This window comes from Pleurodeles waltl, chromosome 3_1 (assembly GCF_031143425.1).
Source record: "Pleurodeles waltl isolate 20211129_DDA chromosome 3_1, aPleWal1.hap1.20221129, whole genome shotgun sequence".
Lineage (NCBI taxonomy): Eukaryota > Metazoa > Chordata > Amphibia > Caudata > Salamandridae > Pleurodeles > Pleurodeles waltl.
The window spans coordinates 747,003,793-747,020,213 of record NC_090440.1 but is presented as its reverse complement, the minus strand read 5'-3'; the positions used below and the strand labels follow the sequence as shown (position 1 = coordinate 747,020,213).

At 47.0% G+C, this 16,421-nt stretch overlaps 1 protein-coding gene across 1 annotated transcript in view; it reads left to right on the top strand.

Moving 5' to 3' along the window:
• The window catches only part of CSTF3 (cleavage stimulation factor subunit 3), a 409,061-nt gene extending 397,025 nt beyond the window's left edge, over positions 1-12,036 (top strand). The window contains exon 21 of the mRNA XM_069223523.1: positions 10,939-12,036. Within this exon, the coding sequence (XP_069079624.1) occupies positions 10,939-11,144 (206 nt within the window). The 3' untranslated portion in view covers positions 11,145-12,036. The remainder of the gene's footprint in view (positions 1-10,938) is intronic.
• The last annotated feature ends 4,385 nt before the right edge of the window (positions 12,037-16,421 follow it).

Sequence of the window (16,421 nt, the reverse complement as noted above, 5' to 3'; positions counted from 1 at the left end):
AAAGTCTTGTACCCCACCGCTGATCCACCAATGTAGGAAGTTGGCTCTGTATGTGCTATTTCAAAGTAAGGAATAGCATGCACAGAGTCCAAGGGTTCCCCTTAGAGGTAAGATAGTGGCAAAAAGAGATAATACTAATGCTCTATTTTGTGGTAGTGTGGTCGAGCAGTAGGCTTATCCAAGGAGTAGTGTTAAGCATTTGTTGTACATACACATAGACAATAAATGAGGTACACACACTCAGAGACAAATCCAGCCAATAGGTTTTTGTATAGAAAAATATCTTTTCTTAGTTTATTTTAAGAACCACAGGTTCAAATTCTACATGTAATATCTCATTCGAAAGGTATTGCAGGTAAGTACTTTAGGAACTTCAAATCATCAAAATTGCATGTATACTTTTCAAGTTATTCACAAGTAGCTGTTTTAAAAGTGGACACTTAGTGCAATTTTCACAGTTCCTAGGGGAGGTAAGTATTTGTTAGGTTAACCAGGTAAGTAAGACACTTACAGGGCTTAGTTCTTGGTCCAAGGTAGCCCACCGTTGGGGGTTCAGAGCAACCCCAAAGTCACCACACCAGCAGCCCAGGGCCGGTCAGGTGCAGAGTTCAAAGTGGTGCCCAAAACGCATAGGCTAGAATGGAGAGAAGGGGGTGCCCCGGTTCCGGTCTGCTTGCAGGTAAGTACCCGCGTCTTCGGAGGGCAGACCAGGGGGGTTTTGTAGGGCACCGGGGGGGACACAAGCCCACACAGAAATTTCACCCTCAGCAGCGCGGGGGCGGCCGGGTGCAGTGTAGAAACAAGCGTCGGGTTCGCAATGTTAGTCTATGAGAGATCTCGGGATCTCTTCAGCGCTGCAGGCAGGCAAGGGGGGGGTTCCTCGGGGAAACCTCCACTTGGGCAAGGGAGAGGGACTCCTGTGGGTCACTTCTCCAGTGAAAGTCCGGTCCTTCAGGTCCTGGGGGCTGCGGGTGCAGGGTCTCTCCCAGGCGTCGGGACGTAGGATTCAAAGAGTCGCGGTCAGGGGAAGCCTCGGGATTCCCTCTGCAGGCGGCGCTGTGGGGGCTCAGGGGGGACAGGTTTTGGTACTCACAGTATCAGAGTAGTCCTGGGGTCCCTCCTGAGGTGTTGGATCTCCACCAGCCGAGTCGGGGTCGCCGGGTGCAGTGTTGCAAGTCTCACGCTTCTTTCGGGGAGCTTGCAGGGATCTTTAAAGCTGCTGGAAACAAAGTTGCAGCTTTTCTTGGAGCAGGTCCGCTGTCCTCTGGAGTTTCTTGTCTTTTTGAAGCAGGGGCAGTCCTCCGAGGATGTCGAGGTCGCTGGTCCCTTTGGAAGGCGTCGCTGGAGCAGGATCTTTGGAAGGCAGGAGACAGGCCGGTGAGTTTCTGGAGCCAAGGCAGTTGTCGTCTTCTGGTCTTCCGCTGCAGGGGTTTTCAGCTAGGCAGTCCTTCTTCTTGTAGTTGCAGGAATCTAATTTTCTAGGGTTCAGGGTAGCCCTTAAATACTAAATTTAAGGGCGTGTTTAGGTCTGGGGGGTTAGTAGCCAATGGCTACTAGCCCTGAGGGTGGGTACACCCTCTTTGTGCCTCCTCCCAAGGGGATGGGGTCACAATCCTAACCCTATTGGGGGAATCCTCCATCTGCAAAATGGAGGATTTCTAAAAGTTAGAGTCACTTCAGCTCAGGACACCTTAGGGGCTGTCCTGACTGGCCAGTGACTCCTCCTTGTTGCTTTCTTTGTTCCCTCCAGCCTTGCCGCCAAAAGTGGGGGCCGTGGCCGGAGGGGGCGGGCAACTCCACTAAGCTGGAGTGCCCTGCTGGGCTGTGACAAAGGGGTGAGCCTTTGAGGCTCACCGCCAGGTGTCACAGCTCCTGCCTGGGGGAGGTGTTAGCATCTCCACCCAGTGCAGGCTTTGTTACTGGCCTCAGAGTGACAAAGGCACTCTCCCCATGGGGCCAGCAACATGTCTCTAGTGTGGCAGGCTGCTGGAACCAGTCAGCCTACACAGATAGTTGGTTAAGTTTCAGGGGGCACCTCTAAGGTGCCCTCTGTGGTGTATTTTACAATAAAATGTACACTGGCATCAGTGTGCATTTATTGTGCTGAGAAGTTTGATACCAAACTTCCCAGTTTTCAGTGTAGCCATTATGGTGCTGTGGAGTTCGTGTAAAACAGACTCCCAGACCATATACTCTTATGGCTACCCTGCACTTACAATGTCTAAGGTTTTGTTTAGACACTGTAGGGGCACAGTGCTCATGCACTGGTACCCTCACCTATGGTATAGTGCACCCTGCCTTAGGGCTGTAAGGCCTGCTAGAGGGGTGTCTTACCTATACTGCATAGGCAGTGAGAGGCTGGCATGGCACCCTGAGGGGAGTGCCATGTCGACTTACTCATTTTGTTCTCACTAGCACACACAGGCTTGTAAGCAGTGTGTCTGTGCTGAGTGAGGGGTCTCTAGGGTGGCATAAGACATGCTGCAGCCCTTAGAGACCTTTCTTGGCATCAGGGCCCTTGGTACTAGAAGTACCAGTTACAAGGGACTTATCTGAATGCCAGGGTGTGCCAATTGTGGATACAATGGTACATTTTAGGTGAAGGAACACTGGTGCTGGGGCCTGGTTAGCAGGGTCCCAGCACACTTCTCAGTCAAGTCAGCATCAGTATCAGGCAAAAAGTGGGGGGTAACTGCAACAGGGAGCCATTTCTTTACACTTACCTCTAAGGGGAACCCTTGGACACTGTTCACACTATCTCTTACTTTGAGATAGTATATACAGAGCCAACTTCCTACACCTGCAACACAGTTAAGTCCCATGTAAGAGGTACCCCTGGTACCAAGGGCCCTGTGGCCAGGGGAAGGTCCCTAAGGGCTGCAGCATGTATTATGCCAGACTAAGGGACCCCTCACTCAGCACATGCACATTACACTGCCTTGCAGCCTGTGTGTGCTGGTGGCGAGAAAAGACAAAGTCGACATGGCATTCCCCTCAGAGTGCCATGCCCACAAACCACTGCCTGTGACATAGGTAAGTCACCCCTCTAGCAGGCCTTACAGCCCTAAGGCAGGGTGCACTATACCACAGGTGAGGTCATAGCTGTATGAGCAATATGCCCCTACAGTGTCTAAGCAAAACCTTAGACATTGTAAGTGCAGGGTAGCCTTACTGAGTATATGGTCTGGGAGCTCGTCATTACAAACTCCACAGCTCCATAATGGCTTCACTGAATACTGAGAAGTTTGGTATCAAACTTCTCAGCACAATAAACCCACACTGATGCCAGTGTGGTATTTATTGCAACATGCACACAGAGGACATCTTAGAGATGCCCTCTGTATTTTACCCAATCCTTCAGTGCAGGACTGACTGATCTGTGCCAGCCTGCCACTGAGACGAGTTTCTGACCCCATGTGGTGAGAGCTTTTGTGCTCTCTTTGGCCAGAAACAAAGCCTGCACTGGGTGGAGGTGCTTCACACCTCCCCCCTGCAGGAACTGTAACACCTAGCAGTGAGCCTCCAAGGCTCAGGCTTCATATTACAATGCCCCAGGGCACTCCAGCTAGTGGAGATGCCTGCACCCCCGGACACAGCCCCCACTTTTGGCGGCAAATCCAGAGGAGATAATGAGAAAAACAAGGAGCATCCCTCCAGCCAGGACAACCCCTAAGGTGTCCGGAGGTGACCCCTGCCTTAGGAAATCCATCTTGTTTTGGAGGATTCCCCCCAATAGAATTAGGCATGTGTCCCCCCTCCCCAAAGTGAAGGGGCACAAAGAGGGTGTAGCCACCCTCAAGGACAGTAGCTATTGGCCACTGCCCCCCAGACCTAAAAGCACCCCTAAATTGAGTATTTAGGGATGACCCTGAACCCAGGAAACCAGATTCCTGCAGCCTGAAACAAGAAGGAATGCTGACCTGAAAGCCCTGCAGAGACAACGGAGTCGACAACTGAGTTGGGCCTGTCTGCAGACTCAAAGAACCTGCATAGCGACGCATCTAGCGGGACCAGCGACCTCTGAGGACTCAGAGGACTGACCTGCACCCAAAGGACTAAGAAACTCCTGTGGACAGCAGCTCTGTCCAAACAGCAACAAAGAAACCATCTTTAAAGGGGCTCTAGCCTCACTCCAGAAGCGTGAGTCCTCAACACTCTGTGCCCGATGCCCTCGGCTTGTGTCCAAAAGAACCAACACTGCAGAGACTCCTACGGCATGGACACCCTGAGACGACCTCCCTGGACCCCCCACAGTGATGCCTGCAGAGAGGATCCGAAGGCTCCCCCTACCACGACTGCCCGGTAACATAGGAAACCGACGCCTGGAAGAAGCACTGCCCCGCAGCCCCCAGGCCCGAGAGAAATCAACTACCAGTGCAGGAGTGACCAGTTGGTGGCTGGCCCGAGAAGCCCCCCTGTGCCCTGTCTGCATCGCCAGAGTGACTCGAGGGTCTCTCCATTGATTCCTATCTGAATCCCGACACCTACTTCACACAATGCACCTGGCTACCCCTGTGCCGCTGAGGGTCCGAGATTGGTGGGTGGGCCTTCAGGATCCACGCTGGCGGCTTCGGCCAGCGAAGTCCCCTCCGGATCCTCACCGGTCGTACCATCGAGACCTTTCCTGGCACCGGTTTGATCGTCGACGTTCCCGACGTCTGTGGTGCCCACCATCGAAGTTGACCTGATCCCTGACGATTCGGAGTCGGACCAGCATCAGCCTACGCCACCTCCTTCTTCGTTGGGGCCTATTCACCCCAGGATGGTTTCTGACCCTTATTCTTATGGGACGGAGCAACTTATTCGATGGTGGTCAATAAGGCAGCTGAAGTCCTCGGGCTTGAGCTACCTACTTTTCAGGTCAGGTATAATCTCCTGACGGAGGTGCTTCATCGAGGGGCTTCCACATCTGAGCCTTTTCTTCCATTAAAGGAAGTCCTCACTGATGTCCTTTTGGATACTTGGTCCAGGGGCTCCTGTGAACTGGACAATCTCTTGCCGCCATCGGCCCGCCCGAGCGACCCTAAACTCCTGTCCCAACACCCCAAGCCTGAGAGCCTCGTCATCCAGGCATCCTCATCCTCGGGCGCATTCCCTTCCGCTCCTCCGGATAGGGAACAATTTGGGAAGAAGATGTTTTCTTCCTCCAGTCTTGCGCTGCGGTCAGTGAACACCGATGCCTTTTGGGACATTCTACTCACTCTCTATGGAATACGGTCGCACAAGTCCTGCTGCAGATACCAGAGTAGGCCCGTGCTATCGTCTCCCAAGCTGTCACCAATGGGAGAGAAGCAGCAAAGTTCACTATCAGATGTGGGCTGTACACAACCGACTCTCTAGGTAGATTGGTTGCGACGACGGTGGCCTTGAGGCGCCACACCTGGTTACGTACATCTGGTTTCTCAGGGGATGGCCAACAGACACTTATGGACATGCCCTTTGATGACTCCTGTCTCTTTTGAGACAAGGTAGACTCTGCGCTGGAGGGGTTCAAGGACTCCCGGGCTACGTCTCGGTCCCTCGGCCTTTCCACTGCCCCTTGTCCCCAAGTCTGCTTTTCATCCCTTCACAGCAACGGAAGGGGCTCCCTGTAACGTCCCTTTCCCAGCCACCATGACACCCATGCTGTTCAGCCGCTGCGTGGCCATGGACATGGAATCCCATGTGGATGTTTGACAGGGAACCAGAGGTCTGCCCAGTCCACCCCTACCTCTGCTGCAGCCTCCAAACCCTCCTAGTCTGTCCCCGCACTCTGGTCCAGTTGGCGACAGGATTCCCAGTCCCTGCACCAGAAGTATGTCGTGGTTGGTATTCTCACTACTTTCTGGTGCCCAAAAAAGATAAAGGCATGCGTCCTATCCTAGACCTTCAGGACCTCAATCCCTTTCTCAAGGAGACATTCAGAATGCTTACCCTGGCTCAGGTCCTTTCTGCCTTAGACCCAGAAGACTGGACGGTAGCATTGGGTTTGCGGGATTCTTATTTCCATATTCCCATCCTGCCTGCCCACAGACGTTACCTACGATTTGTGGTAGGTCATGAGCACTTTCTAGTTACTGTGTTCGTCTTCGGCCTTACCAGCCCCCCTCAGGTGTTCACGAAGGTGATGGCGGTGGTTGCAGCTCATCTGCGCAGGTTGGGGGTTTCAGTCGTCCACTTCCTCAAACGCTGGCTGTTGAAGGCGGACTCGCCCCAGAAAGTCGTCTCCCACCTTCAGACTACGGTGAACCTCCTGCACATGCTGGGGTTCACTATAAACGTGCTGAAGTCACACCTGACTCCCTCTCAGACAATCCCTTTCATCTGAGCTGTTCTGGACACAGTGCAGTTTCGGGCCTATCCTCATGAAAAGCGGGTCCAGAATATTGAGGCTATGATTCCGATCTTTCAGTCTCTTTATTGGGTTTTGGTGAGAGTGAGTGTGAGGCTGTATTTTGTGTGCCTGTTTGTGACCATTACTCCCTCCCAAACTCTTCCCTCCCCCCCCGCCCCCCCCTCCAGTGCTCTACAAACCCCCCCCCCCCCCCCCCCCCCCCCCCGGGTCTGCTCCCCGAGGACGCGGGTACTTACCTGCTAGCAGACTGGAACCGGAGCACCCCTATTCTCCATAGGTGACTATGCTTTTTGGGCCCTACTTTGACCTCTGCACCGGACAGGCCCTGTGTTGCTGGGTGTTTCGGGTTAACTTGAACCCCAGACGGTGGGCTGCCTATGCCCTGGAGACTGAACTTGTAACTGCTTTACTTACCTGAAAAATTAACCAGTACTTACCTCCCCCAGGAACTGTTGATTTTTGCCGTGTTCACTTTTAAAATAGCTTATTGCCATGTTTGCCAAAACTGTGTACATTGCTGTTTTAATTCAAAGTTCCATATTTACCTATGCCAAGTACCTTACAATTTATGTACTTGCCTGAATTTTGAATCTTGAGGTTCTAAAAAAAAAATCAAGAAAGGAATATTTTTCTATATATAAACCTATTGGCCTGGAGTTAAGTCATTGAGTGTGTGTTCTCATTTATTGCCTGTGTGTGTACAACAAATGCTTAACACGACCCTCTGATAAGCCTACTGCTCGACCACACTACCACAAAATAGAGCATTACAATTATCTATTATTGCCTCTTTCAAGCCTCTTGGGGAATCCCTGGACTCTGTGCACACTGTATCTCATTTTGATATAGTATATACTGAGCCAGCTTTCTACAGTAACACAAATACTAGAATATTAACAGGCATTAGCAGGAGCATAAAAACAACACTATCAACCTCTAAGGGGAACCCTTGGACTCTGTGCACACTACCTCTCACTTTGAGATAGTACATACAGAGCCAACTCCCTACAATTTCTCTTTGAGGAATCAAAGTAGTCCCTTCTGGCCAAGTCCTTTCCAGTCAAAAATAGGTAAATTAACTCCTGTTGTTCTGGCTTCCAATTTCTACGACACTATCTGCTTCTGCAAGTCTCTATCCTGTATTCCTCTGACCCAGCACAGCCACCTTCACATGCGGTCAATGAAACAGGAGAAGGATAAACATTGGCCAAAGTGGAATGAGCCTGGGAAGAGACAGTGAAAAGAACTCCTGTAAAATCAGTCCTAAGTAGGTGCAACACACCTGCGGATCTGTTTTAATGTGACTCACCACCACAGAACACCTTGAGCACCAACCCCTCCATGGAGGCATTGGATGGAGCTCATCTGCAAGACTTCTCGACCAGGGGTCTCTGGTCCACACAATCATTAATTACCTGTCAGTGTTCTATAATTGCACAAAACCTGCCTTGCTGTACTGTTCTGCTTTCCTTACATTACAAATGAGGCACTTGGTCACCAATTCTTTCATTCAAGTTCTCTTATAGGAGGCTCTAGTGGGCAGTACAAGATAACCATCTCTATGAAATACTGCCCGGGACGTCCAATGAGTGGCCAGTTTCCCCTAGATATACAAGTACAACTGATTCTGACCAGCTAAGAATGTTTTTTCAGCAGTTGGATCTCTTGGCCACCTGCGAGAACAAGAAATGACAGCACTTCTCCAGCAAATACAGGCAACTGGAAATAAGGGGAAGCCCTTTCGATGAAATGGTGTGGCAGTTGGCGTTTGCTTTTCAACAAGTTTACTAGCACAGTCATCAAAATAAATGTAGCTGGAAGCACACACACTAATCTTAATCACCAGGCAGTGATTAGTTGACAAGGCAGTTCTAGTTGTTTACAGATCTGGTCCAACTTGCAACAGTTAATTGATCATGTTCAGGGTCTATTCAGGGTCTATTCAGTCTTGCTGACCAGGGGGGCCAACCAAGTGCTGCTTCAGGATCCTGATTTGATTGCACGAGACCCGAACACCTAGATCTTGGATACCTCTACATTCTGCCCAACTTTAGGAAAGCATTTGCAATGCCAGGGTGCTATTGACTAATATAACTTTGGCACTGATTGTCGCCCTAAGCTTGTCAGACAGAAGGATCATATCAGGTATCCTTGCTAACATTACCCAACCTGCTACTTCTTACCAAATCAGATCTTCATTATAATTCAGTCATGAGAGTTCACCTCTGCAATATGAAGATTTTGGAAGATCAACAATTTTACTTCTTAAACATCTCTCTCCCACATGAGAAATTACAGATTAATGAATTATATCTTCAGGTTTCTGCCTCTGCTCTATTCAGAAACCACTCGTTCCTTGTAAATTCAATATATACGTATCTACAGTAGTACGTCCTCTCATCTCAACATACGTTTTTGTTGGAAGACTGCCTTGGTGTTACACCTCAAATCCATGAGATCTCCTTATGAGTTAAAGAGAGACCTTGCCTTTATTTCCGTAAAATGAAGCTGTCTCTGCGAACCCATCCAAAACCCATACTGAAGGCTCTTAACAGACTTCCATCACAAGATGATGTTTAATTTTTTCCTGAGCTCTCACTATGGGTGCAAGGTTACTCCTTTTTGTACGTATCTGCTGTTGGCTCAAATTCTGTTTGCCTAGGACCAAGATCTTTTATTCCTCAGCTGTTTGTTGCCTTCAGCCAATGCATGCAGGGTTTCTATTACAGGAGATTTTCATAATCCTTTTTAGAAAAGGTGTCACGCCTTCACCTAGCACTACTGCCTGGACTTGAGAGCAAGAACAAAATCCGCACTGGCCCTGCCTGTGCTTTGGAAACCTCTTTAAATAATGCAAACCTATTCTGCCACTGCTGTTGTTATATTAGTGGATGCTTGTCTTCATAAAAAAATGTGAATCTATGGAAGTCACTTAGTAGACAGTAAGAAACCTTTTCTTCTTCAACAGTTAGTAACAATTATTCAGCACGGCTATCTTTCATGCCCATTCCTCCTTCCCGTTTCTCAAGGTTTACTTTGCACACTTTTGCTATGTAATATGAGCTATCATGGAGAATTGGTGGATGTTTATAGCACATTTTCGTCATTTTCAGGCATCTGAGCAGTTTACAAATAGTTTAATGTGCTACTAAATAAACCATAAAGTATTGCCCAGGAGGTGAGTTAATACCGTTTACTACTTTTTGTAATGTTCCAGTAGTCTCTCAGCTGATAACAGGTATGATACTAGCATGTTGCTCCATTAAGGATCAATTGTTGAGAGCTGTAGTTACACGTAAGTAATTTTTCTTCCCAAATATTTCCCACTTTATTACATACTGTGAAAAAACTGGTATACGATGGGATTTCATAGCTGTGGTTAAAAAAACAAAAAAAAACAAATGCCTACTTGCCTGTATGTACAAAGGATGTTTTGACTGGGAGAGAAAAGTCTGTAAAAGACAAAGTCCCTGATTATGAGTTTGTTGAGGTTGGTTATTTATTACACCTGAAACATTTCCAATGCCCACGGTTCAGAATTTATCGTGTGAGATAAAATTGAATTTATTCATAATTTCTGGGGAATAACATATAGATAAGTACAGTAAATACAACACAACTCCAAACATTATGCAAACTAGAGTTTGCGCAGAGGTCTGGAAACACCTTCCAGCTCATAATCAGGGCCTTGGGGCTAGATGTACAAACACAGTATTTGCTAAAAGTGATCACAATTTGCACACCGAGTTCTAGCAAATTCAGTGGTATTTTGCGAACCAGTCTATATCCCAATAATTCGATTCACAAATCACAGTGGGTCGCAATTCGACCTCTACATGAATATGATTGAGGTAGGCCACAAATGGCAACCCACTTCGAATTGTTCCCTTCACAGGGATTCTGGTCTGTTGGAGTAGGCAAACCACCATCTGTCTGTGATTAATTAAATCAAGGAAAGCAGGATCTGTTTATAAAAAATGAAAAAAAAAGTTTTCAGAAACCAATTTTCAAGACTCACACGGCCTCCTTTAAAAAGATGTTTTATCTTTTCACAAAGGGGATGGGGTCCACAGGCAAACCGTTCCTTTTTGCGGATCGGTTGGCACCTCCTTTGAGTTGTTGGTAAAATATTAATGTTTTGCGTCTGCATTTTTGTCGCAAGACATTAATACTTACCATAAGAGAGCTCTGTTTGGAAGGGACATCCTAAACACACCCCTTCCAAATAGCGATTCCCTTTGATTTCCTAAACACAGTCACTGATTGGTTAATAGGTTAGCAAATTGCTTAATGGGTATAGAGTTTTCAAAAACTACATTTTCTTGTCACAAACTATTGAATTTACCGAATCACACGGTTTGCAATAACAAAATGCGTTAGTACATCTGACCCTTACTCTTTTATTGTTGATTTTTATCATATTCCCTTGAAGTAGGTGGTTCATACAACCTAGCCTATCACTTGTTCATATTACGATTTTGTGTGAAATGTTTTCAGCTTTATATGTTCTATTGCAAGTTTGCCTGATTTAATAGGAAGATGGGTGAAGTAAATAATGAGATGTATAGCGCATATCATATTTTCTTGTTCTCCTTTTTACAAAGCTGTGGAAGAAGCTGTAAAGATAATTACAGGAGGCCAAGCTGACATTGCTACTGCTGTTGAAGGCAATGGACCTGTGGAAAACAACGCTGTGATCAAAACTGCGAAGAGACCAAATGAAGATTCAGATGACGACGAGGAAAAGGGAACAGTTAATCCCCCCGTGCATGACATCTACAGAGCACGGCAGCAAAAGAGAATCCGGTGAAGAACGTTTACAAACCACATGCTGTGAAGGACACTTGGTATTTAAAAGTATGGTAGTTTTTGCCTCTACCATCACCTGTTCCGAGGACAACAGTTTTTATAAGCATCTTGGAGACAAGACTGTGTTGTTACTGTGGTGCACTGTTACCATACGGTTCATGACTAAAAGACAATTGAAAAAAGTGTGCAAAATGCTTTTCGACAAGCCTCTTTTCTCTTAAAGTGTGTGGTTACATATAACTTGAAGTCTTGCAGGTTTTTCAACAGTTTTATTTTGAAAACTGGATGACAACATGTGAAAGCTTTTTAATTCACGTTTCTGGAAAACATTAGTTCTTGGTTTGCTCATGCGGAGCGCTGCCTTGTTTTTTTATTATTTATGACAAAATGTGCAGGAGATCCCTTTATTAATTTCAGAATTGAAAACAATGCCCAACAATGGAATGTAGTCAGTAACTCCAAGGCTCATTTTTGTCCTACTTTTATTGGTGTACGGCAGGAGAGTTTTTGCTGCATCGTCCAGTAAATAAACAAGAAATGTTATCACTACACAAAAGATACAAATGTTTTAATAAATCTGACAAAATCTGACTTTTCTAGCAACACAAGTCTTTAAAAAAATGCATTTTAAAAACAGTTTAACTTCTCGTTCCTCCTAACCAAATTATAATACTAATGATGGGATGAATCGTTTTCCAATGGTGTCAAAAAGTGAATGTTTTCGCCCGTTAAATTTTATGCCTCAGTATTTGTATGTTAATTGGTGAAACATTTTATTTTAATTTTGTGTTGTTGAATGTCCTTTATTTAAAAAAAAAAAAAGGCTTCCACTTCTTTGTTGTAACAACACACGTACAAGGGTTTACCATGCCTAATAAAAAAAGAGGAAACAATTCAGTGGGTGTGGATTGCATTTTTCGAATGTAGTCTTGAATTCAATTATTAACATTTTTCTTATAGCTACCTTGCAGAATAAGCATGATCCTTCACGCTTTTGCTATGACCCGTATTATATTTAAAATGTATTTACATTATTTATAACTATAACAGTTGTGCTCTCTTACTCATGTTCTTTGGAAATAGTATAATGTTGATGGAAAACAGGCATTACAATAAACATTTCTATGAGGAGTTTGAAAGAGAAGCTTGGTGGAGTGGAAGCATAAATCGGCACCTGTGCGGTTGCATATGGTCGTGCCACAGGCACTGCCAACCTATAGCTCTGTAGTATGCCTGGAGCACCATTCACAAAAAAAGTATGAAGAGACTAAAAATATGTACCAAACCCTACGCACTAAAATACAATAGGATGGCCCTGTATGGAACAGTGTATTAAATACAATTATAAAGCAACAGCGCAGTCAAAGAATTTCAATAACGTCTGTTGCTTGTGTAGGCCATCTTTACAACTTGGTCAGGCTTGCATCCTTAGGATCTGATTTACTTATGATCGTTCACAAACTAGAGTTTGGTAATTGTACACAGATGGATTTGTGAACTGTCCCTCATTTTGCTAAGTGACAAGTGAACTAACCAGAAGCATTGCAAAATTAAAATTTGCAGGAGAAGTGTGGCACAATGGTTAGAGTGGCAGACCCTGATGCAGAGACCTGGCCCAGGGACCAGGGTTCAACTCCCGCCCCGGTAGGTCTTGGGCTCAATTCCCTTGGACCAGATAATTTTCCCCTCGGTGCCTAATCTAATTAATGGATCCCACTCTGTAACTCTGGATCCCACTCTGTAACTCTGGACAATAGCTTGCTTAATCTCCACAAGGGCCCCAACAGTGCTTGGATGCCTGGCTTCACCCTGGGGGTGCCCAGGAGTGGGCACCTCACAGGGAAAAGCCAGGAGGGGTTCCATAGCGGTATGCGTACAGCACCTTGAGACACTAACGGGTGAGTAGTGCGCTATACAAGTGCGAAGTTTACAGTTTACAGGAGATCACAACGTCGCCTGCCTCATGAATATTAGTGAGTAGTGCGCTATACAAGTGCGAAGTTTACAGTTTACAGGAGATCACAACGTCGCCTGCTTCATGAATATTAATAAGGCAGGAGGCATTCTCCAACGCCCTTCAAGGGCCAGCCGCTCACTTTATCTGCATTTGCATTCCATGTGTATCAACATTGTTTTCAAGCTGATGCTTTCAAAGAAAATTGTGTTTAATGGTATGTTTGGCTGAAGATACACATGCTCTGCATACTGCTGCCATCTAGTGGTAGGTCCGGAAGTGTGCAAGTTGTTTTTCTTTGAAAAGTCTTTCGAGTTACGAGGTATCGCCTCCTGGTGCTGGTAATGCTCATGGGCATCAAATCCATCGTTAGATTGTTTTCTTCTGCCGCCGGTTCTGGTTGTGTATCACCGAGCTCCAGTTTGAGACTATCAGAAAGTATTCTTTTTGGCATGTTACCCCACTTTTTGCCTACTATCAGTATGCTTAGACTGTTTTCAGTGGGATCCTGCTAACCAGGACCCCAGCGATTGTGCTCTCTCCCTCTAAATTTGGTTGCCTAGGACTTTGCACACTCCATAATTGGCATTCTGGTGCCCCCTTAAAAGTCCCTAGTATATGGTACTTGGGTACCCAGGGCATTGGGGCACCAGTGTTTCCCCATGGGCTCCAGCATGCATTATGCCACCCAGGGGAGACCGTGCAAAATGTCTACAGGCCTGCTGTTGCAGCCTGCGTGAAAAGGTGCATGCACCCTTTCACCACAGGTCACTGTAAGTCACCCCTATGGCAACCCCTCCTAGCCCAGAGGGCAGGATGCAGGTCCCTGTGTGTGAGGGCACCCCTGCAAGAGCAGAGGTGCCCCTACGAACTACAGTTCCATTACACTGGACTTGGTAAGTGCGGGAAAGCCAGTTTACTAGTGTACTGGACATAGGTCACTACCTGTGTCTAGCTACATAAGGGTAACTCCGAACCTTGGCGTGTTTGGTATCAAGCACATCAGAATCATATCCCAGTACTGTTGCCAGTATTGGTTGTATGTTCTGTGCATTCTGGGGGCTCCTTAGAGGACCCCCAGCATTTCTCCTGCCGGTCTTCTGGGGTTTTCTAGGAAGCCCATGCTGCTGCCACCCATCAGACTGGTTTCTGCCATCCTGCTGCGTGATCAGCTCAGGCAAAGGAAGGCAGAACAATAGATTTCCTCTGGGAGAGGGAGGTAACACCCTCTTCCTTGGAAATAAATGTTACAAGGCTTGGGATGGGTAGTCTCACCAAGCAACGTGTTTGCTTTGAAGGGCACATTTGGTTCCCTCCTTGCATAAACCTGTTTGTTACAGTCCAGGGACCCTCGGTCCCAGCTCTGGCATGAACCTGGACGAAGGAAAGGGGAGTGACCACTCCCCTGTCCATCACCACCCCTGGGGTGGTTGCCAGAGCTCCTGCAGATGGCCACTCAATTCTGCCATTTTGAGTCCGAGATGGGCAGAGGCTTCTGGGAGCATCTGAGTGGCCAGGAAAGGCAGGTGACATCACAGCCCCTCCAATTTCTGGGCTTTTTAGGATCTCCCTATTGGGTGGGACGTCAGATTCTATGTGCACAATTCCACCAGAACTCCTCTGTATAGTTTACTTCATCTTCTGGCCACTGGAACTGCAACTGGACTCTTCAGGAACCAACAACCTGTAACTTCAGAGATGACTAGGCTTTACAACATTGTTTCTACAGCTCCTTCCAGCAACTGCAACATTTCCCCAGCTGTGCATCCTCTGAGGTCGACGAGACTCCAATCAGCACCAAGACGTAAGAAGGAATCTCCCTTGGAGTGAATGAGTCACTCCCCTGCATCTTCAGGCAACCAGCTGCATGGATCTGCTCTTCCCTGGAACTGTGTGGATCCTGCATCACAGATTGTGGTCTGGAGTGGATCTTGTGGTCCTCTCTACCAGCTGTCCAACTTGGGAGATGGTAAGCCCTTGCCTCTCCTTGAACAACAGTATTCCTGTGCACCGTGACTCTTGCAGCTACCAAGGCTTGTTTGCTCCTGCTCCAATGTATCTTCAGGCTCCGTGTAGCCCCAGCCCACAGCACTTATTCCTGCCAAGCACGTTCGTTCCTGCCAAGCTCATTCATCTCTATGCTGCTCCAGCAATGTGGGACTCCTTTTCGGGTGTGCTGGCTGGGCCTCACTGTGACCTGCTGTGCCTGCTGCCAGTGTGTTGCCTGTGGGGGCTGCAACTGCTTCTGATGACTCTCCCGGCTGCTGAGTCACCCCGAACTCCCCTCCAAAGGGTCGAGTCCCCTAGACCTTGCTGGTCCTCTTCAGCCTTGCAACTCTCCTTTATCATCTTATGCATTTGCCAAGGCTTTATTGTGGTTCTCCAGCACCACTGACCCACTGCAACCCGACAGATGACATGGGACACCATCTGCATTACTTCATCTCCCCCGCTGCACAGCTGTTCTTCTTCCCCAGTCAACCTGGTCCTGCATACACAGAAGGGTGGGTAGAGGCTCCTGCTACAACGGGACAATCCATCTTGAATTGGACTTGGTCCCCTTCCTTTGCAGGTCCTCTCCTGTCAGAATACAACTTTTGGGTCTTCCAGTCTGGTCTGGGTCTTTCATAATTCCTTTTCCCAAGTCCTCTTGTTAGTTTGGGGGAAAACCAGGTACTTACCTCTGCTTTTCTGGTTGCTGGAGTTCACTCTGGGACTCACCTCTTGGGGTTCCTAGTTCCTCTAGCTCCCCTCTATTGATTCCACATCCTTGGGATAGGGACTGTATCTCGCATTCCACTTTCTTAGTATATGGTGTGGCCCTCTCCTAGGCCCTCACTATTTTCTACTACTTTTGCCTATGCGTGTTGTTTTTATGCTCCTGCTAATGCCTGTTAGTATTCTAGTATTTGTGTTACTGTAGAAAGCTGGCTGGCTCAGTATATACTATATCAAAATGAGATACAGTGTGCACAGAGTCCAGGGATTCCCCAAGAGGCTTGAAAGAGGCAATAATAGATAATACTAATGCTCTATTTGTGGTAGTGTGATCAAGCAGTTAGGCTTATCAGAGGGTAGTGTTACGCATTTTTTGTACACACACAAGCAGTAAGTGAGAACACACACCAGGCCAATAGGTTTTTATATAGAAAAATATTATTTTCTTAATTTATTTTAGAACCACAAGATTCAAATTGCAGGTAAGTACATTAAATGTAAGGTACTTTGCATAGGTATAGTTAGAACTTTGAACCAAAACAGTAATGCGCACACAGTTTTTCATAAAATGTCAATAAGCTATTTTAAAAGTGGACACTACAAATT